Source organism: Rana temporaria, chromosome 11, assembly GCF_905171775.1.
Source record: "Rana temporaria chromosome 11, aRanTem1.1, whole genome shotgun sequence".
NCBI lineage: Eukaryota > Metazoa > Chordata > Amphibia > Anura > Ranidae > Rana > Rana temporaria.
The window spans coordinates 112816497-112841971 of NC_053499.1; the positions used below are offsets into that span (position 1 = coordinate 112816497).

The 25475-nt window shown below is 41.9% G+C and overlaps 1 protein-coding gene across 3 annotated transcripts in view; it reads left to right on the plus strand.

Moving 5' to 3' along the window:
• SLC12A4 (solute carrier family 12 member 4) overlaps positions 1–25475 on the plus strand; it is a 215995-nt gene that overhangs the window by 123540 nt on the left and 66980 nt on the right. For all 3 annotated transcript variants that reach the window (XM_040328834.1, XM_040328835.1, XM_040328836.1), the window contains 5 exons: positions 2324–2442; positions 3485–3583; positions 12915–13034; positions 18668–18772; positions 22817–22985. In XM_040328834.1, coding sequence (XP_040184768.1) covers positions 2324–2442; positions 3485–3583; positions 12915–13034; positions 18668–18772; positions 22817–22985 — 612 coding nt within the window. The remainder of the gene's footprint in view (positions 1–2323; positions 2443–3484; positions 3584–12914; positions 13035–18667; positions 18773–22816; positions 22986–25475) is intronic.

Sequence of the window (25475 nt, forward strand, 5' to 3'; positions counted from 1 at the left end):
CAGCAGGAATCCTACACTCCTTGACGGTCTGGTTCACCTCTCCAAGGTATATCACACGATCACAGGGTCAGCTGGATCTCTCACCCAGGGATACACACTCTCTTCTCCAGGGATTTGTGTTTAAGTGAAGTCGTTCAGAGGGCAGATTTAGGCATATTATAAAATAAGAAAGAAGAGGAAAAACTTCATGGTGCAGTAGGTCAAAAAAAGACACCCTCTATTAAAATATAGGGTTGCTGACATCCAAACTTTAAAAGTTTAAAAAAACTAATACAAAAAACAGACAACCAGCCGTGGCTCACGCCGAATCAGCTGGAGTGTGATGACGTCAGAGTCCTTAGCTCCACCGGACACTGCGTTTCTCTGTACAAGGCATCCACTGGGAAAGGAGGCTTCCTTTCCCAGTGGACGCCTTGTACGGAGAAACGCAGCGGTTCAGTGGATTCAGTTTTAGTTTAGCTGCAAAAGCTTATTGAATTTTTTAATGTGGGTGACTGATTTTTTTTAAATTCTAGCCTTCTTTAGGGCTAATAGGCAAGCTATTGTCAAAAAAAGCATGGGAACCCGGGCACTACATGGGGGGCATGTAACAATCGCCTACTGCCAATATACGTCACCAGAATGGCAAGGCTGGGCACAGGCACGTACAGGTACGTTGCCCTTTAAGTGCCCAGTTGTGGGTCGCCGGCGGCGCGCTCGCGACCTGGTCCGAAGCTCCGTGACCGCGGTTTAGATAGCCGCCGGTGTCCCGCGTTCGGGTCACAGGTGCCGAAAAACAGGGGGAGGTGAGTGTAAACACACCTTCCCCATTCTTCTCTGTGGCTTGTCACTGATTGTCTGTTCCCTGTTATAGGGAACGACGTTCAGTGACATAACACGTCCAGCCACGCCCCCCTACAGTAAGAATCACTCCCTTAGGGCACACTTAACCCATTAGCGCCCCCTAGTGGTTAACCCCCTCACTGCCATTGTCATTTTCACAGTAATCGGTGCATTTTTATAGCACTTTTTGCTGTGAAAATGACAATGGTCCCAAAAATATGTCAAGTGTCTGATGTGTCCGCCATAATGTCGGAGTCACAAAAAAAACGCTGATCGCCGCCATTACCAGTAAAAAAAAAAAAATATTAATAAAAATGCCATAAAACTATGCCCTATTTTGTAAACGCTATAACTTTTGCTCAAACCAATCAAACGCTTATTGCGATTTTTTTTTTTTTTTTTTTACCAAAAATAAGTAGAAGAATACGTATCGGCCTAAACTGAGGGAAAAAACGTGTTTTTTTTTTTTATATATATATATTTTTGGGGATATATATTAGAGCAAAAAGTAAAAAATATTGCATTTTTTTCAAAATTGACGCTTTATTTTTGTTTATAGCGCAAAAAATAAAAACCGCAGAGGTGATCAAATACCACCAAAAGAAAGCATTATTTGTGTAAAAAAAAGGACGTCAATTTTGTTTGGGAGCCACATCGCACGACTGCGCAATTGTCAGTTAAAGCGACGCAGTGCCATATCGCAAAAATGTCCGGGTCTTAAGTGGTTAAAGCTTGTAGTGTAACCATGTAATTTGTTATGGGCCACTTCTTTGGCTGCTTAGTTTGTCAGTACAAATTTTGGCTATGGATATTTGTTTTTTTAGATAGCTTGATTTACATACTGCAGCAGAACCTATATATATGTGAGAAATATAAATAAGTTAACATAAACAAGGCTGTTGGGTCTCTGTGAAACTATTGGGAAAAAGTTATTTATGTGTGTAAGGTCGCATAACCTATTGAAGCATTCCAAAGTTCTGGATTCTTGGTTCTTTATTTTTAATGTTTACTTATACTCACATGTGCAACAGTATAAAGTCTAATACTATTGCAAATACAAATAATATAAGCCTCCAAACTATTAAATATACTGTTTAAAAGGGTATCCCTTTTGAACTGTTTGTCTGAAACTGATGCCAAGCCTGCTATGCTACGAATGGTTATCTGTGTACTAATTAACTTGTGAATTTTTGTAAATGTCTATTTAACAAGTATGCACACTGGTTCCTACCCTCTGATTTTTTTTTATCTCCCTATTGCTGTAAAACCGAGGCCAGCTGGGAGTGGGAAGGTTGTTCCTCAGTTTTGTTTTTTGTCATTGTCTTAATAAACACTGAGTCCTGTACCGCAAAGTCAAAGATTCTACATCAGAAAGTTTTGGTTTGTATTTGTCTTGCTATGAAAATTTATGTTTTCAGTATTTGTTACATCAATGTAGATTTGGTCAACTTGTTCAAAAACCAAGCAGATTGATTGTTATTTGGGAATCTTTTTTCTACAGGTCTTTGGCCATGGTAAAGCAAACGGTGAACCAACCTGGGCACTTCTTGTGACTGCTTTGATTGCAGAGCTGGGGATTCTCATTGCTTCAATGGATATGGTAGCACCTATCTTGTCAATGTAAGACTATGTATGTTTATAATGGACTCTGTTCTAGCTTTAGATACACAAATTAGTTTAACATATGTAGTTTAAACCAGTGCTTTCAAAAGTAAATCTTAAAGGAGTTGTGAAGGTAGAAAGTTTTTATCTTAATACATTCTATGCATTAAGATAAAAAAACTTCTTTGTGTAGCAGCACCCCCCTGATTACTTACCCGAGCCCCTTCTTTCTCCAGCCATGTCCATGATTCCCCATGATTCCCCTCACCCATCCAGGGCAGGCCTCCTAATTGGCTGAGACAGTGGCGGTGCCATTGGCTCCCATGGCTGTCAGTCAGCCAATCAGGGGAGAGAGGGTCAGGGCAGGGCCTCTCGTCTGAATGGATACATGGAGCTGTGACTCGACTTGGGTGCCCCCTGTAGCAAGCTGCTGGCTGAGGGGCACTCAAAAGAGGGAGGGACTAGGAGCAGCAAGGAAGAACCAGAGAAGAGGAGGATCCAGGCTGCTCTGTGCAAAACCCAACTGCACAGAGGAGGCAAGTATAACATGTTTGTTATGTGTGTGTATACCCTTGCCCGGGCACTATATATATATATATATATATATATATATATATATATATATATATATAGAGAGAGAGAGAGAGAGAGAGAGAGAGAGAGAGAGAGAGAGAGAGAGAGAGAGAGAGAGAGAGAGAGAGAGAGAGAGAGAGAGAGAGAGAGAGAGAGAGAGAGAGAGAGAGAGAGAGAGAGAGAGAGAGAGAGAGAGAGAGAGAGAGAGAGAGAGAGAGAGAGAGAGAGAGAGAGAGAGAGAGAGAGAGAGAGAGAGAGAGAGAGAGAGAGAGAGAGAGAGAGAGAGAGAGAGAGAGAGAGAGAGAGAGAGAGAGAGAGAGAGAGAGAGAGAGAGAGAGAGACTTTACAATCACTTTAAGCACTGCTATAATAACGTACAGCTTACAATTGACTGATGATCATTCGATTATTTTATTTGATATTATACAGTTAACTTAGGATGATTGATGCATAATATTTATGTAAATAATGTGTGTTTTGTTAACAGGTTTTTCTTGATGTGCTATTTGTTCGTTAACTTGGCATGTGCTGTGCAAACTCTGTTGAAAACACCACACTGGAGGCCAAGATTTAAATATTATCACTGGTGAGAAAATAATCTTGAGAGAAAGTTGTATCTGTCGGTCTTATCAATTCTGTCATAACCATCTTACGGGAAATCGGCAAAGCAGGCTTGATAAAAGGAATAGCTTTAATGGTTTATATATTTTAAACAAACAATCCTCTTTTTATAAGCACATATAGACCAAGAGTAAAATGTTTATCTAGATGTATAAATGCATCTCTCATACATTTTGCAGGACATCAGGGAATTTAGCAAGCAGTAGAACAATGTACAAACACAGAACATCCAGGAGCAGGTGTGTGGCCCCGAACTCGGTGTCTGCGTTCAGGGCTGTTAAATTTTGATATGTGGCTGTGTCTGTGAAGCCAATACTCCTGCACTCACTTTCATAGACTGCCAGCACACAGCTCGGGTTGGATGCAGATAAAAAAAAGCCTTGTGTATGCAATATCAGAGCCAGTGCCCGCTCGAGGCTTTAATGGCCAGTAATATACAGGAGCATTTAAAAATAATTAGAATAACATCAAAACGTAAAATAATTTCAGTAATTCAGTTCAAAAAGTGAAACTGCTATATTATATAGATTATTACACACAGAGTGATACATTTTCAGCATTTTTCTTTTAATGTTGATGATTATGGCTTACAGCTAGTGAAAACCCCAAATTCAGTATATCAGAAAATCAGAATATTACATAAGACCAATAAAAAAAAGTATTTTTAATACAGACATGTTGGCTTACTGAAAATAAATTTAATGTACAGTATATGATGCACTCTACTTTTTTTTGGGGCTTCTTTTATAGGATATGATCGTGGTCTTCAGCTTGTTTGCATTGTTGGGTCTGGGGGTCTCATGTTCCTCTTGACAATACCCCACAATACCCCGACAGGTACAGCGTTGCACGACCATGCAATTGTCAGTTAAAGTAATGCAGTGCCACATCGCAAAAAGGCCTGGTCAGAAAGGGGTGTAATCTTCCAGAGGTGAAGTGGTTAAAGTAGTATTAAACCCAGAAGAAGAAAGAACAGAAGGGGTCTTTGAGTCTGTCATTCCTATTTTGCATAAAGCAAGAAAAGCCTGTACGATGAATCACCTTAAATATATATATATATATATATATATATATATATATATATATATATATATATATATATATATACAGTACAGACCAAAAGTTTGGACACACCTTCTCATTCAAAGAGTTTTCTTTATTTTCATGACTATGGAAATTGTAGATTCACACTGAAGGCATCAAAACTATGAATTAACACATGTGGAATTATACATAACAAAAAAGTGTGAAACAACTGAAAATATATTTCATATTCTAGGTTCTTCAAAGTTGCCACCTTTTGCTTTGATTACTGCTTGGCACACTCTTGGCATTCTCTTGATGAGCTTCAAGAGGTAGTCACCTGGCGCAGCACCCCATCACTCTCCTTCTTGGTCAAATAGCCCTTACACAGCCTGGAGGTGAGTTTGGGGTCATTGTCCTGTTGAAAAATAAATGATGGTCCAAATAAACGCAAACCGGATGGAATAGCATGCCGCTGCAAGATGCTGTGGTAGCCATGCTGGTTCAGTATGCCTTCAATTTTGATTAAATCCCCAACAGTGTCACCAGCAAAGCACCCCCACACCTCCTCCTCCATGCTTCACGGTGACATGTAGAGTCCATCCGTTCACCTTTTCTGCGTCGCACAAAGACACAGGGGTTGGAACCAAAGATCTCAAGTTTGGACTCATCAGACCAAAGCACAGATTTCCACTGGTCTAATGTCCATTCCTTGTGTTCTTTAGCCCAAACAAGGCTCTTCTGCTTGTTGCCTTTCTTTAGCAGTGGTTTCCTAGCAGATATTCTACCATGAAGGCCTGATTCACACAAACTCCTCTTAACAGTTCTAGAGATGTGTCTGCTGCAAAAGGTGGCTACTTTGAAGAACCTAGAATATTAAATATATTTTCGGTTGTTTGACACTTTTTTGTTATGTATAATTCCACATGTGTTCATTCATAGTTTTGATGCCTTCAGTGTGAATCTACAATTTTCATAGTCATGAAAATAAAGAAGTCTCTTTGATTGAGAAGGTGTGTCCAAACTTTTGGTCTGTACTGTGTGTGTGTGCGTGTGTGTGTGTGTGTGTGTGTATATGTATATGTGTGTGTGTATATGTGTATATGTATATGTATATATATATGTGTGTATATATATATATATATATATATATATATATATATATATATATATATATATATATATATATATATATATATATATATATATATTTTCATTGCCCCACTTGGAAATTACCTTGTACATTTTTACTTTTGTTCTATGTCTGCTGTCTTAAGCATTATGTGTGTTGCTACTGACAACTTAAGACCAAATAAAATGTTAAAGAAAAAAATATATATAAAAAAAGAAAAGCTGCTACGAGAAAAATCTGCTATCCCACCTGGAAATCCTTGATTCTGTTCCCTCCCTGGTGTTATATGACTCGTTAGTGTTACAAGTCTAAGGTGTGAACGGGGAGTGGGTGTGTTACATTTGGTGTCATTACTCTCACTCTCTCATACTGGTCACTGAAAATTTAACATTCTCACCTCATGGCAAAGGACTCTGAGAATCTGAAAAAAACATGCTCTACGTCCTATCCAGAGGTTGTCTTTGGGAAATAGACATATGAGTGCTGCCAGCATTGCCGCAGAGGTTGAAGGGGTGGGGGTCAGCCTGTCAGTGCTCAGACCATACGCCACACACTGCATCAAATTGGTCTGCATGGCTGTACTCCCAGAAGGAAGCCTCTTCTAAAGATGATGAACAAGAAAGCCTGCAAACGGTTTGCTGAAGACAAGCAGACTAAGGACAGGGATTAATGGAACCATGTCCCGTGGTCTGATGAGACCAAGATAAACGCATTTGGTTCAGATGGTGTCAATCGTGTGTGGCGGCAAACAGATGAGGCGTACAAAGTCAAGTGTGTCTTGCCTACAATCAAGCATGGTGGTGGGAGTGTCATGGTCTGGGGTTCCATGAGTGCTGCCAGCACTGCGGAGCTACTGTTCATTGAGGGAATCGTGAAGGCCAACATGTACTGTGACATACTGAAGCCAAGTACGATCTCCTCACTTCGGAGTCTGGGCCACAGGGCAGTATTCCAACATAACGACCCCAAACACACCTCCACAATGACTACCATCTTGCTAAAGCTGAGGGTAAAAGCAATGGACTGGCCAAGCATGTCTGCAGACATAAACCCTATTGAGCATCTGTGGGGCATCCTCAAATGGAAGGTGAAGGAGCGCAAGGTCTCTAACATCCACCAGCTATGTGATGTTGTCATGGAGGAGTGGAAGAGGACTCCAGTGGCAACCTGTGAAGCTCTGGTGAACTCCATGCCCTAGAGGATTAAGGCAGTGCTCGAAAAGAATGGTGGCCACACAAAATATTCACACTTTGGGCCCAATTTGGACATTTTTACTTAGGGGTGTACTCACTTTTGTTGCCAGTGGTTTAGACATGAATGGCTGTGTGTTGAGTTATTTTGAGGGGACAGCGAATTTACAGTGTTATACAAGTGGTAAATGCACTACTTTACATTGTAGCAAAGTGTAATTTCTTCAGTGTTGTCACATAAAAAGATATATAATATATTTACAAAAATGTGAGGAGTGTACTTTCTTTTGTGAGATACTGTATACCTAGTGCCTTGAAAAAGTATTCATACCCTTTGACATTTTCCACATTTTGTCATGTTACAACCAAAAAACGTAAATGTATTTTATTGGGAATTTAGTGCAACAGTTATTATTTTGGTGGTTGACCGGTTCTTGAAAATGTCACATTGTATTCCACTAAAGAAGTTGCTCACATCCAAAGAACTGGCATCCATTCTTGCTCAGGATATCTTTCGGTTATATGGGCTACCCAAGGTTATCTTTGACAGGGGTAGCCAGTTTGTCTCCATCATTTTGGCGAGCCTTTTGTGCAGTTAGTAATTCAGCTTTCTACCTCCTCTGTGTATCACCCGCAGTCCAATGGGGCCACAGAACAAGCCAACCAAGCCTTGGAGCAGTTTCTACGCTCTTCTATTTCTGACCATAACAAGTTGTCAGACCTTGAGCGAAGTTTACTCACAATAGTGCCGTGAATACCGCTATTGTCTCCGTTTATGGCGAATTATGGTTTCCAACTATCAATGTTGCCTAACTTATTTGCTCCTCAAAGAATTCCTGTGTTCTTTGTTCCACTTGGGTGCAGGTCCAGGAGTCCTTGTCACGTGCCAGTGAGAGATATAGACTCGCTGACCGCCGACGCCTACCTGTGCCTTCCTACCAGGAATGTTTTTCATGTCTCCTTATTGAAACCTTTGCTATGCAACAGCTTCACCACCTCGGTACCAAGTCCTCACCCGGTGCAGTTTGAGAACCATGAGGAGTATGAGAAGCAATCGATCATTAACTCCAATAGGTTCCATGGCCGCATGTAGTACCTGGTTCATTGAAAAGGCTACAGTCCGGAAGAACGCTCTTGGGTCTCATCCTTGGACGTACATGCTCTTTTTCTTCCTCCCTGCTTACCATAGACGTTCTTCCCTCAAACCTGGTGGTCCTCAGAGGGGGAGTGTTCGTTGAGGAGGCGGCGGCCCTGTTAGGGCTGGACTCTCAGCCCATCCTTCTCTGTGCTCAGGTTGCTCAGCTGTGTTGGTTAATTGCCTGTACTCATCGTTCCACAGTGTTGATCATCTCCTGCTTGTCAGTCAAGCCTACAGCCAGCCCCTTCTGGCTATTTAAACGGCCTGATTTGTTTCATCAATTGCCTTCGTTAACATATCTTGAGGCTTTTTGCTGTGTTCCTGTTGAAGACTTGCCTGGCTGACGTCCCTTCTGATAACTGATCCTGTCTGCTTCCTCTGACTATGCGCATCTCTGGCTTCCTGATTTCCTGGCTTGTTCTGACTACCCGATTTGGCTACCAAACCCTGACTATGTTTTGACTACATTTACCAGTTGTACCATTTTTGTTTTCCAATATTTTTATTAAAGTTTCAAATAAGAATACAATAAAAACAAAAACATCATTTGTCATTGCCATGAGAACACACGTACGAGTCATTGAAAGCGCAAATATATAACCAGCATACACTATTCTCTTGGGTCCGTATACTAGAACTGTCAACTAACAAGATCTAAATCCGAACTATCGCAGGACCTCCTAACTAAATTTCCAACTGGCCTCAGGGACCCGTCGCACAACAACAAATTCAAAAAGAAAATAAAGAAAAGAGTAAAGGAAAAGGCATAGCCAAGAAAAAAGAGGGGAAGGGGGAGCACTCCAACATTAAAAGACGAATCTCTAATATTGGCCCAGATCATTGCGTGGTCATGAGATAATTGATCCACGGGTCCCATACTTTATGAAACCCAGTAACCTTGTCCTCTACAGAAGCAGACAACCTCTCGTTCACCATTATCCAGGACAATTTATTCTTCAGTAGATACAAAGGAATAGTAGGGGACTTCCAAGATTTTGCTATGGATTTTCTTGCCGCTACAAATATAAAGGCTATCGGTTTTTTCATGTACTTCGGTGCTCCCTCTGCAGTGCATTTAGAGGTGATTTAGGAAGATTAACCTGGGTTAAAGAGTATATAAAATTGTATGTGCGTATCCAGAATCGTCTCACCTTCTGGCATGTCTACCATATGTGATACATGGTACCATCTGTGTTACATCCTCTAAAGCACCGTGGGGACACCCCCGGAACAAAAGTTGATACTCGCACTGGGACCATATACCACCTCCAGTTGTACCATTTTATTAAAAGGTGTGATTTTTTTTTTAATGCATTTGTTGTCTTCGTCTGTATCATGGTTCCTGACACTCTACCAACTTTGCACATCTAGAGCGTGAAATTGAGCAAAATAGCTTCAGCTCTCAAGTCTTTCCGCAGGTTCTCTATTGGATTTAGGTCTGGGCTTTGACTGGGGCGATTCTAAAAAATATAATTTGATCTAAACCATTCCATAGTAGCTTTGGTTGTATGTTTAGGGTCATTGTCCTGTTAGGAGAACCCCCGCCCCAGTCAAGTTTTTTGCAGACCGCAACAGTTTTTTTTCCCCTCAGATTGCCCTATGTTTGGTGCTGTCTCTGCTGAAGAAAAGCATCCCAACAAGATGATGCTGCCACTACCATGTTTTATGTTGGGGACGGTTACGTGCAGTGTTAGTTTTCTGCCACACATAGCGTTTGGTTTTTAGGCCAAAAAGTTTAATTTTGGTCTTATCTGACCAGAGCACATTCTTCCGCATGTTTGCTGTTTCCCCCACATGGCTTCTCGCTATCTGCAAATGGGACTTATTATGACTCTCTTCTTGCCACTAAAGGACAGATTTGTGGAGTGCATAATAGTAGTCCTGTGGACAGATTCTCCCACCTGAGCTGTGGATCTGTGCAGCTCCTCCAGTTACCATGGGCCTCTTGGCTGCTTCTCTGAATAATGCATTGCGAATTTCTAGTTCAGTAATGGGTTGGACTAGTTGCGCCTGTTAAGGGGCCGATAAGGATGGCATTTGTATGTTCGAAAATAAATCCGATGCACAGGCTTTGTCAAGGTCGGCAGAAGTTGAGTAGAGGTCTAAGATGTTTATGGAAAGTCACTAAGACCTTCACAGGGTTGCTGGAGTAGATGTCCTGGGAAGTTTTCAAGCATACTGGCTTGTTCCAGCGGTCTAGGTTGTGAAGTGAAAAAGCCGAAAAGGTGTCGGGTTTGTTTGCCTTGATGTATATCCTATGATTGGTAAGTCGGAGGGATTTCTCAGCTGACTCAGGATTAAGTCTAGCTCTAGTTTAGCCTTATCAAAGGCTTGTCTATGTGTAGGGTTATCTTGAAATATGGAATAGGCTTGGAGGAAAGCAGTTTTTATCTTTTGATAAAGAGCCTGGCGTTCTTTATTATGATGCGAGGCAAGGCTGAGTAACATCCATTTTATTGTGAGAGACATGGTCTTTGATAGCTGTGGCTATGACTGACTTATGTGAAGGATGCGCTAAAAGGGTGGCATTGAGGCACCAGGTGCGATCCTTTTGCTTGGGGATAAGGGAGCCTAGAGAGGAAAGGACAGCATTGTGATCTGACCAAGGGGTTTTAACAATCGGGGAGGATAGAAGCAAGGGGGGAAGATCCAGTGGAGATAAAGATGTGGTCAATGCGTGAAAAGGTGTTATGTGGGTGAGAATAATGTGTGTATTATCTCCTGGTTGGATTGTATTTGTGTCAGGTATCCAGGAGAGTGTCGGTGTAGCAATTGTTGAAAGGTAAGCTTACTTGGGCTCCTAGAAGAGGAGAAGGGGGATTTCTCTAGAAAAGGGTAGGTAACCTGGTTAGAGTCGCCACATACTAACAAGGTGCCTTGTTTATGAGCTTGGCAAAGGCAAGAGTGAAAGGAGGCAGGGCTGTGGTTGGGAGCATAGTATACAACTATTGTTAAGAAGGCCTATCAAAATGAAGTATCTGCCCTCTGGGTCCTTGATCCTTGCTTGGCATGTGAAGGGGGTATAACGGTGAAAAGCTATCATGACCCCCCCCCCCCCCCTACGTTTGACGTTGGTGGAGGCCATGTAGAACTGAGGGTAGGATGCACCTAAACAGTTCCCATAAAGTTGTGAGCATGAAATTTTCCAAAATGTCTTGGTATGCTGACGCCTTAAGAGTTCCCATCATTGGAAAGAAAGGGGCCAAGCCCAACCCCTGAAAAACAACCCCACACCATAATCCCCCCTCCACCAAATGATTTGGACCAGTGCACAAAGCTAGGCCATAAAGACATGGATGAGTGAGCTTAAGGTGCAGCAACTTGACTGGCTTGCACAGTCCAGACCTCCACCCAATAGAACAACTTTGAGATGAATTAGAGCAGAGACTGCGAGCCATTCCTTCTTCTTGCAATATCTTAGATTTATGGTACGTAGAGTGTACCATACGGAATCCTCTGTTTCATGTGATATTTCATTTACATTTGTCTTTTCTAGGTTCTCACTCAGTAATTTTATTGGAAATAACTTATAATCAGCAAGCTGTTTACTATTCTCTGCCGAGTTTATTTCAGCCCCAGAAGGATTTACCAACTTCCTGACCAGGCCAATCTTTGCTCTACGGCACAGCGTTACTTTAACTGACAATTGTGTGGTCATGTGACGCTGTACCCAAACAAAATTGATGTCCTTTTTTTCCCACAAATAGAGCTTTCTTTTGGCGGTATTTGATCACCTCTGCGTCTTTTTTTTTTTTGTTTTTTTTTGTTTTGTTTTGCACTATAAACAAAAAAAGGCTGACAATTTTGCGATTTGTGTTTTTTTTTTTTTTTTTTGGCGTTTTTTTTTTTTTTTTCGACATTGCGGTGGACAAATCTGACCCTAAATAACACTTTTTGGTGACCAGTGACAGTGATCAGTGCTATAAAAATGCACTGATCACTGTATAAATGGCACTGGCAGGGAAAGGGTTACACGAGTGGTGATCAAATGGTTAAGTGTTCCCTAGGGAGGTGCTTTCTAACTGTCAGGGGGATGGGCTCACTGGCAGTAGAGAAAGATCGTTGTTGCTGATCACTAGTAACAGCTGATCTTTCTCCTCCCCTGCCAGAACAGGGATCAGCCTTGTTTACAAAGGCAGATCCCCGATTTGCCTCTTTCCCGCAATCCCGGGTGGCCGGCAGACACGAAAAAGCTAGTGCATGAACCGATGTATCAGTACGGCGAGTTGCGCAGCTGAGCCACCTTGCCACAGTATAACTGTGGCAGCTGGTAGGCAACTGGTTAATGTGTCCACTGGCATAAAATCATACATCAGTAAACACTCTTTGAGGAGATTTTTTTTCTGACTGCCTTCTAGTATGGTTACTAGATTTTGTCATTACACTGACTGACAATGCTATACTGAGACCTATGTCTAGTAAAGTTTGTGTCACCCAAGTCAGTATGTAAGCATCCAGTAGGAAGAGGGGTCTATATACTGAATATTCTGAACGATAGCTCTTGACAAATCCCACTCCATCTATAAATGCACAACACTAAACCTTACGCTTCTCATAAAACAAACTGTGCTCTTACCAAAATGCAACCATGTTACTAATTAAAGCCAACAACATAGAACCCTTAAAAATTATACATTACATTTGATACAGTTATGGTACAAAGGTACACTAATTTATCGGAGGTCTATGACAAAGAAAAATATGCATTTGATGGATTCCCTTTGATTCGTTTTTTGGAATAGTATTTTAAAATTTGTAATTATTTACTATATTCTTATGCTAAATAGTATTTTAATTTTTTTTCCACTAACAGGGCACTTTCCTTCCTGGGCATGAGCATCTGTTTGGCTCTGATGTTCGTCTCCTCCTGGTATTATGCGCTTGTAGCTATGCTTATTGCTGGACTGATTTACAAGTACATAGAGTACCAAGGGTAAGTGTTTTTGGTTTTCATTAATTTATGTATTTTTCACAAACCTAAAACATAACGTCCTGTTTGCTTCTGCTAGTAAAATGCTGTTAATGATTCAAAAACTGTGAATGGAGTTTGGCTTTTCTATTTGTCCCCTCTTTTTTTTTTTTAATGACACACACCTTCTAGTATAGCCTTCTATTACAGAAAGGTTTACTCAAACTCCCTTCCCAAGACACTTCTGCTTCCTGTTTGTTTTCCATGGCACAGTAATAATACTCCAATCTTTCTGATATTGCGAAAAGGAGAAGTATAGTCTAAGCTTTCAGGAGTGCAATCTGTTTTGCACTCCTGTTACCTGTTTTCAGCAGAGAGCAGGCTGAAGTCCACTCTCTGCTGATGTCACAGTAGTCGGTCCAGGAACCACGCCATCGCGACAATGAAGTCGGGATCCGCCAGGTGCCTGGACTGAAACCCGCTCAGTCTCTAAGCGAGCCACTGCGAGTCTGAGCTGGCCGCTTCCCGCCCCTCCACAGCTCAACGCTCCAGTGAGCGAGAAGGAAGCAGAGTGGAGAGCCGCCGATTGACAGTCTGCAGATCTTTGCTCGGGGAACTGTCAGAACCGAGTGATTGGCGGTGTTCGATCATTTGGTTGTCAGTAGAGGCGCCTGGGGACAGATGCAGCATCAAACCAATGCTGCATCCGCCTAGGTAAGTATAAACCATAGATATTAAATAATATCTTTGGCCAGTGTTCATACATGGAACAAAACTAGAGGGGACAAACCTAGTGTAATATCCAACTCTAAAGCCTCATACACACGGTCAGATTTTTTGCGAACAAAGCGTATGACTTTTGTCCGACGGGCATCAGCCAGGAACTTGGATTGCATACAAACGGCAAAGAATTGCTGGCCAACAAACACAAAACTATGTGGTTTTTCATCTCTTTAGTGCCACCCTTAGGGCAACATCTGCTAATGTTGTGTTATGGTTAGCATTGCTTCTGAGCATGTGTGTTTGTACATTGGAGTTTTGTCCCAAGGGCTTGCGTACACACGATCGGATAAACTGACAACACACATTGGTTCTTGGAAAATTTTAAAGCATGCTATTCAACATTTGTTGGTGGAAAATCTGACAATAATTGTCTGGAATAAAACGTAAAGGTAGTGCTGCGCTGTCAGATGGAGCATACAAACGGTCAAATTTTCCGACAACATCTGATCGTGTGCATGGGCCTTAATGATTACTCTTGGCCTATTACTCTCAATCAAAAACCACTGCAGAACACCTATATATAATCCAAGGATGGAAAATAGTATACCACAATTATTTTAATATTCAATTCGAAAAAGTCCATATTATCTGTAAACATTCAAATCTTCTGTGCCAACTTCAAGCGATTTATGTTCAAAAAAGAAGAATCCAGTGACCCTGATTATTTTTCATTATCTGTGAGTGTACTATTTCTGAAATTAAGTCTCAGATTCCTCATAGGTGATCTGACTTTTGGAGAATTTAGAGTGGAAGGAGAGTTACGTTATGGCTACCACCGATGTGGCTTCTCTTTATACTATTATTTCTCGCTTGGATGGTTTAGAAACCATAGACATGTTTTTTTGCGTAGAGATACTGAATTGATCCCTTCTTAACGGGAATTCATATTAGATCTATTGAGCTATGCTATGACCCTTAACTATTTCTGGTTCGTAGGGACGCATTACCTCAAGAACAGAGGGGTTGCCATGGGTGCAAAATTTGCACCCAATATGGTTAACCTATTTATGGCCAAATGGGAGGAGGATGTTGTCCATTCCAACAGAAGATCGGAATTGATCTTCTGGGGTAGATGTATACAGTGGGGATCGAAAGTTTGGGCACCCCAGGTAAAAATTTGTATTATTGTGCATAACGAAGCCAAGGAAAGATGGAAAAATCTCCAAAAGGCATCAAATTACAGATTAGACATTCTTATAATATGTCAAAAAAAGTTAGATTTTATTTCCATCATTTACACTTTCAAAATTACAGAAAACAAAAAAATGGCGTCTGCAAAAGTGTGGGCACCCTGCAGAATTTATAGCATGCACTGCCCCCTTTGCAAAGCTGAGACCTGCCAGTGTCCTGGATTGTTCTCATCGTCTGGGAAGACCAGGTGATGTCAATCTCAAAGGTTTTAAATGGCCAGACTCATCTGACCTTGCCCCAACAATCAGCACCATGGGTTCTTCTAAGCCAGGGCTCCTCAAACTACGGCCCGTGGGCCACATGCGGCCCGCGGAGGACTTGTAACCGGCCCACCCGACCCTGACAGGCAACACCAGTTACACTGCAGATTGTAACACAGCGATCCCGCTGTGTCACAGAGATGACAGTGTTGACAGTTCGGGAGCGCTGTGATAAATGTCCCACCCTCCTCCTCCTAGACTAGCTTGTGTGATAGAGCCAGTGTTCTGTCTATCAGATGAGCTGGTCGAGGAGGAGGAGGGCGGGACATTTATCACAGCGCGCCATAACTGTTACACTGTGAGTACAGCAGGACACAGCGGGACCGTCACAGCAGTTGAGTGAGCAGTGGCACATTAAGGATAAAGTGCTGTGAGGGGCTTACGATGGGGAGGGAGGGAAGGGGGGGATTGCGATGGTGAGGGGGGCTGATATTGATGTGATAATGATGGTGGGGGCTGATGATGATGGTGGGGGGGCTGATGATGATAAAATGATGATGTAATGATGATGATGATGGGGGGGCTTGCAATGAGGGGCTGATGATGTAATGATGAAGGTGGGGGGGCTTGCAATCAGGGGCTTGCAATGGTGAGGGGGGGTTGCAATGAGGGGCTGATGATGGGGGGGCTTGCAATGAGGGGCTGATGTAATGATGAAGGTGGGGGGGCTTGCAATCAGGGGCTTGCAATGGTGAGGGGGGTTGCAATGAGGGGCTGATGATGGTGAGAGGGGCTTGCAAAGGTGAGGGGGGGTTGCAATGAGGGGCTGATGATGCTGATGATGTAATGATGATTGGGGGGGCTTGCAATGATCTTGATCGGCTTGCAATTAATGATTGTGAGGGGGGGCTTGTAATGAGGGGCTTACAATGATGATGGCGAGGGGGGGCTTGCAATGAGGGGATGATGATAATGATGATGTAATGATGATGGTGAGGTGGGGGGGGCTTGCAATGAGGGGGATGATGATGATGATGTAATGATGATGGTGAGGTGAAGGGGCTTGCAATGATCATGATAGGTTTGCAATTAATGATTGTGAGGGGAGGCTTGCAATGAGGGGCTTATAATGATGAAGGGGGAGGGTTGCAATGATCGTGAGGGGCTTGCAATGGTGAGGGGGGGGCTTAGGAAATTGTTCATAGTTTTTTTTTATAGTCCGGCCCTCTAACGGTCTGAGGGACAGTGAACCGGCCCCCTGTTTAAAAAGTTTGAGGACCCCTGTTCTAAGCAGTTGTCTAGAAAACTGAAACTGAAAATAGTTGACACTCACAAAGCTGGAGAAGGCTATGAGAAGATAGCAAAGCGTTTTCAGATGTCAATATCCTCTGTTTGGAATGTAATTAAGAAATGGCAGTCATCAGGAACAGTGGAAGTTAAAGCAAGATCTGGAAGACCAAGAAAAATATCAGACAGAACAGCTCGCAGGATTGTGAGAAAAGCAATTCAAAACCCACGTTTGACTGCACGATCCCTCCAGAAAGATCTGGCAGACACTGGAGTTGTGGTACACTATTCCACTATAAAGAGATACTTGTACAAATATGGTCTTCATGGAGGAGTCATCAGAAGAAAACCTCTTCTATGTCCTCACCACAAAAATCAGCGTTTGAACTTTTCAAATAAACATATAGACAAGCCTGATGCATTTTGGAAACAAGTTCTGTGGACCGATGATTTTAAATTAGAAGTTTTTGGCCGGAATGAGCAAAGGTACGTTTGGAGAAGAAAGGGCACAGAATTTAATGAAAAGAACCTCTGTCCAACTGTTAAGCATGGGGGTGGATCAATCATGCTTTGGGGTTGTATTGCAGCCAGTGGCACAGGGAACATTTCACGAGTAGAAGGAAAAATGGATTCAATAAAATTTCAGCAAATTTTGGATGGTAACTTGATGCCATCTGTGAAAAAGCTGAAGTTAAAGAGAGGATGGCTTCTACAAATGGATAATGATCCTAAACACACCTCAAAATCCATGGGGGATTACATCAAGAGGCGTAAACTGAAGGTTTTGCCATGGCCTTCACAATCTCCTGACCTCAACATAATTGAAAATCTATGGATAGACCTTTAAAGAGCAGTGCATGACAGACAGCCCAGAAATCTCAAAGAACTGGAATACTTTTGTAAGGAAGAATGGGCAAAGAAACCGCAAACAAGAATTAAAAGACTCTTGGCTGGCTACAAAAAGCGTTTACAAGCTATGATACTTGCCAAAGGTGCCCAAACTTTTGCAGACGCCATTTTTTTTTGTTTTTTGTTATTTTGAAAGTGTAAATGATGTAAATAAAATCTAACTTTTTTTGACATATTATAAGAATGTCTAATCTGTAATTTGATGCCTTTTGGAGATTTTTCCATCTTTCCTTGGCTTCGTTATGCACATTAATACAAATTTTTACCTGGGTTGCCCAAACTTTCGATCCCCACTGTAGATGACATCCTCCTCCTGTGGGATGGTGACATGACGTCGCTTTCCACGTTTATGGGGCAACTCAATGATAACTCGCTGGGTATCGTACTACAATTTGAGAGCAGTATTAAGAAGATTCATTTCTTGGATTTAAACATAGAGATTAAAGATGGTGCATTTATCCCTTCTATTTATGATAGACCAGGCAACATCGATATTGCTACTTCCCTCTTGTCCACTACAAATAGTCAGCTCCTTCCGATATTTGGGGGTTATGATACAACACCCAATCTCCTCCTATATCAAAATTAACCTAGATCTTCTTATCGGAAGAATGAGAACCACATTGAAGACATGGACCAATCTCCCTCTGACATTACTAGGTAGGATAAACTTTTTTTAATAATTTTTTGACCATGATTTTTGTATATCACCAGTATATGTCACAAAGGTCAAATTTAAAGAAAATAGATTCAATCCTTACCACTTTTATTTGGAGGGGGAGCAGTTAGGATTGCTAAAAACACCCTACAGTTGGCAGTAGTCAAAGGCGGGCAGGCTGGCTTTACTTTGCCTTCAGACCTATTATATCGCCTCGCAGTTGACCCATGCGCACTGGTGGTTTTATCCTGAAGCCAACAATGCGGCCACTGCCTTGGAGGCAGCTATGCTTGCCTCCTATGAGTCCTTTCAAAACCTGATTCACCACATGTACCTTAGAGGGAGAGAGGGTACAACTATCCTAGCGAGATGGAGACCGTGGATCATGGACAGCAAAAAAAAAAAAATCTTGAGACTGGTATTTTCTCTTCCCATATCCATCGAAAACTAAAAAAACAATGTTTTGCAGGAGTAGAGTTTTAATAGAACACATTTTAAATTCACTTTTTCTTAAAGCATAGTCTAAAACCATGCATCTAATTAAATTTATTTTAACAAGAAAGCAATATGTTTTCCTTTTCTTCCTTTTTTTTTTTATTTTTTTTTTATATTTATCTTTCATTTAATAGAGCAGAGAAAGAATGGGGAGATGGAATAAGAGGTCTTTCCCTCAGCGCAGCTAGATATGCTTTGTTAAGACTGGAAGAAGGACCTCCTCACATCAAGAACTGGAGGTAAGGGTTTGTACCTTAATTTTGTTTTACGTTTGCTTATTAAAAATTATTTGTGTTTATTTTTAATGTAAAAAAGCTTCTCTGAGTACCCTGCGAAAGTTTTAGGCGGCTGTGAAAAAATGATTTAAATTAAGAAAGCTTTTAGAAATAGAAGTGTTAATAGTTTATCAATTAACAAAATTTGAAAAAAAGTAAATGAACAGAAGTGAAGTCCAAATCAAGCCAATATTGTGTGACCACCCTTTGCTTTCAAAATTGTTGGGATCAGGGCTCTGTGGGAGCCAAACCATCACTTCCATGACTCCTTGTTGTTTTTTTACACTAAACATCGTTCTTATAGGTGTATGTCTCTAGTTCAGACAAAGGTGTATGTCTCTACTTCAGACAAAGATGGGAGGTTAGTCTTGAGTCATTAAATGAAGATTTAAAGGGTGGATAATCTTAGTGTTTTAACTGTAGGCCAAAAAAACTTTTTTGGACATGTAGGGGGTGATTTACTTGAAATGGAAAGTGCAAAATCCAGGGCTGTCTTAAATGCAGGGCAAAAGGGGAAGCTGCCAAGGGCCCAGTCATTGTTGTGGGCCTCAAAGCAGCTCCCCCTCGAGCCTGCAACAGTGTTTCTATACATTAAACATTTTCTGTTTATTTTACCGGGGCGCAGCGACGCTGCTGTAGTCCAGCCGTGGCAGTCCCAGCTCCTGCTCGCCGCTGCCAGGCCAGCAGGGGTTGGTTGCTAGGCCCGCCCAGCGTCTAGCAACTAACCACATGGATACTATAACTCCGCCCCTGCATTTGGAGAGCAGAACTTTCTCTTGCAGTTTTAGGCTGGCACCCCCCCCCCCCCCCCCGGCTCAGTTTTGCAGCTGCTAGCAACCAACCACATAGTTTGCCTGACTCCGCCCCCAGTGTGGAACTTCCTCTTTCACCTGTCCGCTGCCAGTGCCCCCCTAGCACTGCCACTGATCTCACACCCCCCCCCCCCCCACTACCACCACAACCACTGCTATTGATCACACCCCTCCAGAAACTAATAGGTGAGTAGCAATGATGTCTAGCAACCTATCATTGAGCCGTAATGATGTGCAGTAACCAAACCAATTAGCAAGTGAAAATGATGTGCTGCAACCTCTAGCAACTAATCAGTGAGCCGCAATGTGTGCTGTAATCTCTAGCAACCAGTCATTAAGCGGTAATAGTATGCTGTAACCTATGGCCTTCTATTTATTGTATGTCTCAGAGCGGGTGGAGGGAAAAATTGCATGGGGGGGGGGCCCAAAAAAATGTTTGCCCAGGGTCCAATCAATATTAACCACTTCAATACAGGGCTTTAATACCCACCTCCATACCGCGCCTATTCTGGCACTTCTCTCTTACATGTACAAATCATCATTCTTTTGCTAGAAAATTACTCAGAACCCCCAAGCACTATATATATTTTTTTAGCAGACACCCTAGGGAATAAAATGGCGGTCATTGCAACTTTATCCTGCACGGTATTTGCGCAATCATTTTTAAAATGCCTTTTTTTTTTTTAAATGGTTTCATGAATTAAAAAATAACAAAACAGTAAAGTTAGCCCAATTTTTTTGTAAAATATGAAAAATGATGTTATGCCGAATAAATAGATACTTAACATGTCATGCTTTAAAATTGCGCACACTCCTGGAATGGCGCCAAACTTCGTTACTTAAAAATCTCCATAGGCGACGCTTTAAACATTTTACAGGTTACCAGTTTAGAGGTACAGAGGAGGTCTAGTGTTAGAATTGTTGCACACGCTCTAACGCACGCGGCGACACCTCATGTGTGGTTTGAACGACGTTTACATACGTCGGCGGGACTTGTGTGTGCGTTCGCTTCTGAGCGCGAGCTACGGGGGACAGGGGCGTTTTTAATTTGTATTTATTTATTTATTTTTTATTTTACTTTATTTTTTACACTTTCTTTTTTTTTTTTTTTTTACATTTTTTTTTTCGATCGCTTTTATTCCTATTACAAGGAATGTAAACATCCCTTGTATTAGGAATAGTGTGTGAGAGGTCCTCTTTAAGGAGAGATGCGGGGTCAATAAGACCCCACATCTCTCCTCCAGGCTGGAAAGAATGAGATTGTGAAAAATAATCACAGATCTCATTCTTACTAGCCGCAATTGCGGTTTATTTACTTACGGGTATTCGGGCGTGACGTCATCACATCGCGCCCGGGCCTCCGACGGTCATAGAGATGACTTGGTGACCATCTGGTCACCAGTCATCTCTATGCCTCCCATCTGGCGCACGGCAATCATCTCTCCGGGCCCCCGATGGCACTGGAGAGCCCGGAGAAGCACCGGATGGCCGCCTATAAGAACGATCAAACCGCTATGATCATTCTTATGGTGCGCAGGATCGCCGCCGGAACAAAATGATATCTGAATGATGCCTCTAGGTGCAGGCATCATTCAGATATCACCGCACAAAGTACAGGACGTCATATGACGTCCACCCGGGATAAGAGATTCCCTTTTTGGATGTCATATGACGGTGTGCGGTTTTGAAGTGGTTAAAGACGCAAAATCTGGTGCGGGTCTGCATAGAAACTAAAGTAAATGCTGCAATATACAAGCTAATGAATACCAACAAAATAACCTATATAATTTTTATCCCGAAAGGTGTTCACGGATTCCCTCTATCTATTGCATAAATGGATTGATTTGTCTACACCTATAATTAGCTAGTCTATTAAGATTATAAACACAAAAATGTAAAGTTGGTTATGAAAATAAACACACTGCTGCTAGTTAAAAACAATATCTTTCATTTATTTCCCAAGAAAATAGGAATATACTAACATCACACATTGAACAGCAGAGTATATATACAAAAGAACATCAAAGATACTTATCACACATGGTTCCACCAGCTGGATTCTGGATGGTAAAAGCGAACGAGCCAAAAGGCTCACATGAGCAGACCAGGAACAAAAAGGGGACAAGGGGACTCTTACTCTTCTGTGTGTGCTTTTAACATTCATTACTCTCACCCATAACCACCCCCACTTGCCTGCTTGTCCAATCCGATATTGCCAAGATAGACCTTCTCTCTTTGAAGCTTGTATCACCCCAGGTGGGCTGGAGACAAGCCCTTTTGCTATGTAGATTTGCTGGCATATTAATGCTACAAGGCTTTGAATGTAAATTGTAAACAAGCTGAAGTTAGAAGCTGATTGGCTACCATGCACAGTTGCACCACATTTTGCACTCTCCAGTTTTATTAAATCAACCCTATATAGTATACCTAATCCACATGTTTTATAGATGATGGGTTTTTCAACTTGTTCTATAATCACTAAATCCACACATTCCACACAAAACTCTGAAAATGGACTGGACAAAATTATTGGCACATTCAATGTAATATTTGGTAGCACCCCCCCCTTGGAAAAATCAACACAAATCAATCGCTTCTTGTAACCATCAATGAGTTTCTTACACATCTCTACTGGAATTGTGGACCACTCTTTCGCCAACTGCTCCAGGTCTCTCAGATTGGAAGGGTTCCCTTTTCCAACTACTGTTTTGAGATCTGTCCACGGGTGCTCTATGGGATTTAGATCTGGACTCATTGCTGGCCAGTTAAGTACTCTCCAGTGCTTTGTCCATTTCTGGATGCATTTTGACATGAGTTTTGGGTCATTGTCCTGCTGTAAGATCCATGATCTCTGACAGAGACCCAACTTTCTGACACTAGGCTCTGCCTTTGGCCCTGCTGGCACTATTTTTGGCTTTAATGTGATCTGCTACTGACAGCTTGGTGCCAGAAACCACAGTATACCTTCAGAGGTCTAGTGATGTCCATGCCGCAATGGGCAGCAAAAGGGGCACCTACTCAATATTAGGTGGCTGGTCATAAACTTATGGCTGATCAGTGTATGATTAGGGCAGCACTCACTTACATATTTATCACATTTATTTATTCTTGGTACTTACTTTCTATAGTGCTATCAATTTATGTAGTGCTTACAATATTTCAATGTGCTTTAATGTATTTATTTTGCTTTCACCAGGCCACAATTGCTAGTTCTCCTAAAACTAGATGAGGATCTACATGTCAAATATCCACGTTTGCTTACTTTTGCCTCTCAATTGAAAGCTGGAAAGGGGTTGACCATTGTTGGTACTGTAATGCAGGGGAACTTTTTGGACAGCTATGGGGAGCTGCAAGCTGCTGAACAGGTAACAACCTTCTTTTCCTTTAAAGCGGGGTTCCAACCACAATTAGCATTTTTTAAATGTATGTCCTTTCAGCATGTGTTTTTATAATATAAATCCGGTCACTTACAATTTTACAATCCGCCGCCGCTCCGCATAGTTATTCAAAAAAGATAGTTTATAAAACTATGTTCACATCGTTGTCATTTTGCTTGTGGGCATTGTGAAGCCCACAAGCACTTCCTGGAAGTCTTGGCTGGGGAGTGATAATTGGGTAGCGCACTGCATCCTTGGAAACGATGACACCCATTTCCCAGGAAGCATTAGAGGGAGATGTCAGAATCCTAGGTGATTCCAAAGGCAGATTTCATGGGACCGCATAGCAACAGGCATTTCCAGATGAGTAAACATTTTTTTTTAATGAGCACAAAAATGAAAAAAAAAATTTGGGATGGAAACTCCACTTTAAAGTGATTGATTGTAATGTCTCATTTAAAATAAAAATAAATAACAAACATGTTATGTTATATTTCCCTCATCTGTGTAGTGGTTTTGCACAGAGCAGCCTGGATCCTCCTCTTCTCGGGTCTCTTTTCACTGCTCTTGGCCCCTTCCTCCTGTCGAGTGCCCTCACAGCAAGCAGCTTTCTATGTAGACACCCGAGCCGAGCTGCAGCTCTGTGTATCCATTCAGACATGGAGCTGCAATTTGACCTCGCCCCCTCACTCTCCTGATTGGCTAACTGAATTTGAGTGACAGCTGCAGGAGCTGCTATACACAGAAGGCTTAATGCATTCATATAAAAAACCTTCTGCTGTTACAACTCCTTTAACCTCCCTGGCGGTATGATTCTTTCAGAAAAAACATGCTGAAAGCGGTACCATTATTTGCAAGGAAATTTGGCGTTTTATATTGTAGGCCTGCAATTTTTAGAAATAACTCACTTAAATCTGACCAAACAAGATTCTAATAGGCATCCCGGGTATGACATTTTTTTAAAAACAAAATTATAAATTATAATATAATAAATAATTATAAACAATTATAACAAATAATAATAGAATTATAATAAAAATTATTCAATAATGTAATCAAATCAAAATCACTGAAATTTGCTCAGTTGCAGAATTGTGGCTGTCATTATTTTTTTTTTTTTTTATGACGAATTTCCCCACAAATGGCTATCGCACAATTCTGCAAGTGATTATAATTTATTATCGCTGTTTTTTAGCTGATCTAAAACTATTTTTGACATAAAGGGACACTTTTGGTTGCTATGGACAATCTACAGTTTGCAGGGAGAAAGAAACGTTTTTATTTTATAAAAGTACATGCAGGGCACTGGGCAGACCACTAGGGACAAGGGGGTGTGTTTTCTTTACATACAGTACTGTAATCTATAAGATTACAGTATACTGTATGTAATGTGTTTGTTTACTTTTTTGAATTTGGCGCCGTTCTCCGTCCCCGTGTGTCGTAACGTCGCAGGGAACGGAGATCGGCGGCACAGGAGGACGCTGTGTGAATCGAGCGAGGTCCCGCTCGCTCACACAGCGCGGTGGCATCGCTGGATCCAGGGACAAGGTAAGTAAACGGTGCCTGTGGATCTAGCGAGGCAAGCCCGAGTCTGACTCGGGGTTACCGCTCGCAGCAGGAAAATCCAACCCCGAGTCAGACTCGGGAACACCGCCAGGCAGGTTAAGGAACCAGTTTTCAACACACATTTAGTCTATGTAACAGGACATTTTTTCCATGACACTGTATTTTTTTGCCATAACAATGCATGATGATTTAGAATAGTAACCAACTTGAGGGTGAGGAGGAGTGGAGGTGAGCTGTGGACGGGAGGAGTGGAGGTGAGCTGTGGACGGGAGGAGTGGAGGTGAGCTGTGGACGGGAGGAGTGGAGGTGAGCTGTGGACGGGAGGAGTGGAGGTGAGCTGTGGACGGGAGGAGTGGAGGTGAGCTGTGGACGGGAGGAGTGGAGGTGAGCTGTGGACGGGAGGAGTGGAGGTGAGCTGTGGACGGGGATGCTTATTTATTTTTTTGCACACTGTGTGATACACACAGCACTGCACAATACACACTTATGTATGTTATGCACTCCTGAGTCCAGTACTCTGTGTGTTGCACTTTCCTAAACCTTGCATTTTGTGCGAAACTCCGTTCTGAGCCTTGCCCACACCCATTATTTGGCATCATTTTACTTATTTTCCTTTAGAAATGGTGGGATTGGGGGGGGGGGGGGGGGGTCAGGGCAGGGAGTTGACTGGTGGGTTCATGCACCTATTCCATGAAAAAAAACGGCATTTTGCTATAACATTAAATGATCACCAAAAAGTTGGGACGCTGTGTGAAATCTACATAAAACAGAATGCAATGATTTGCAAATCCCATAAACCCATGTTTTATTCACCAAAGTAAATAGGAGACATGTCAGATGTTTAAACTGGGAAATTTTACAATAAAAAAAAAAAAGGAATTTTAGAACTGATGGCAATGACTAGGGATGAGC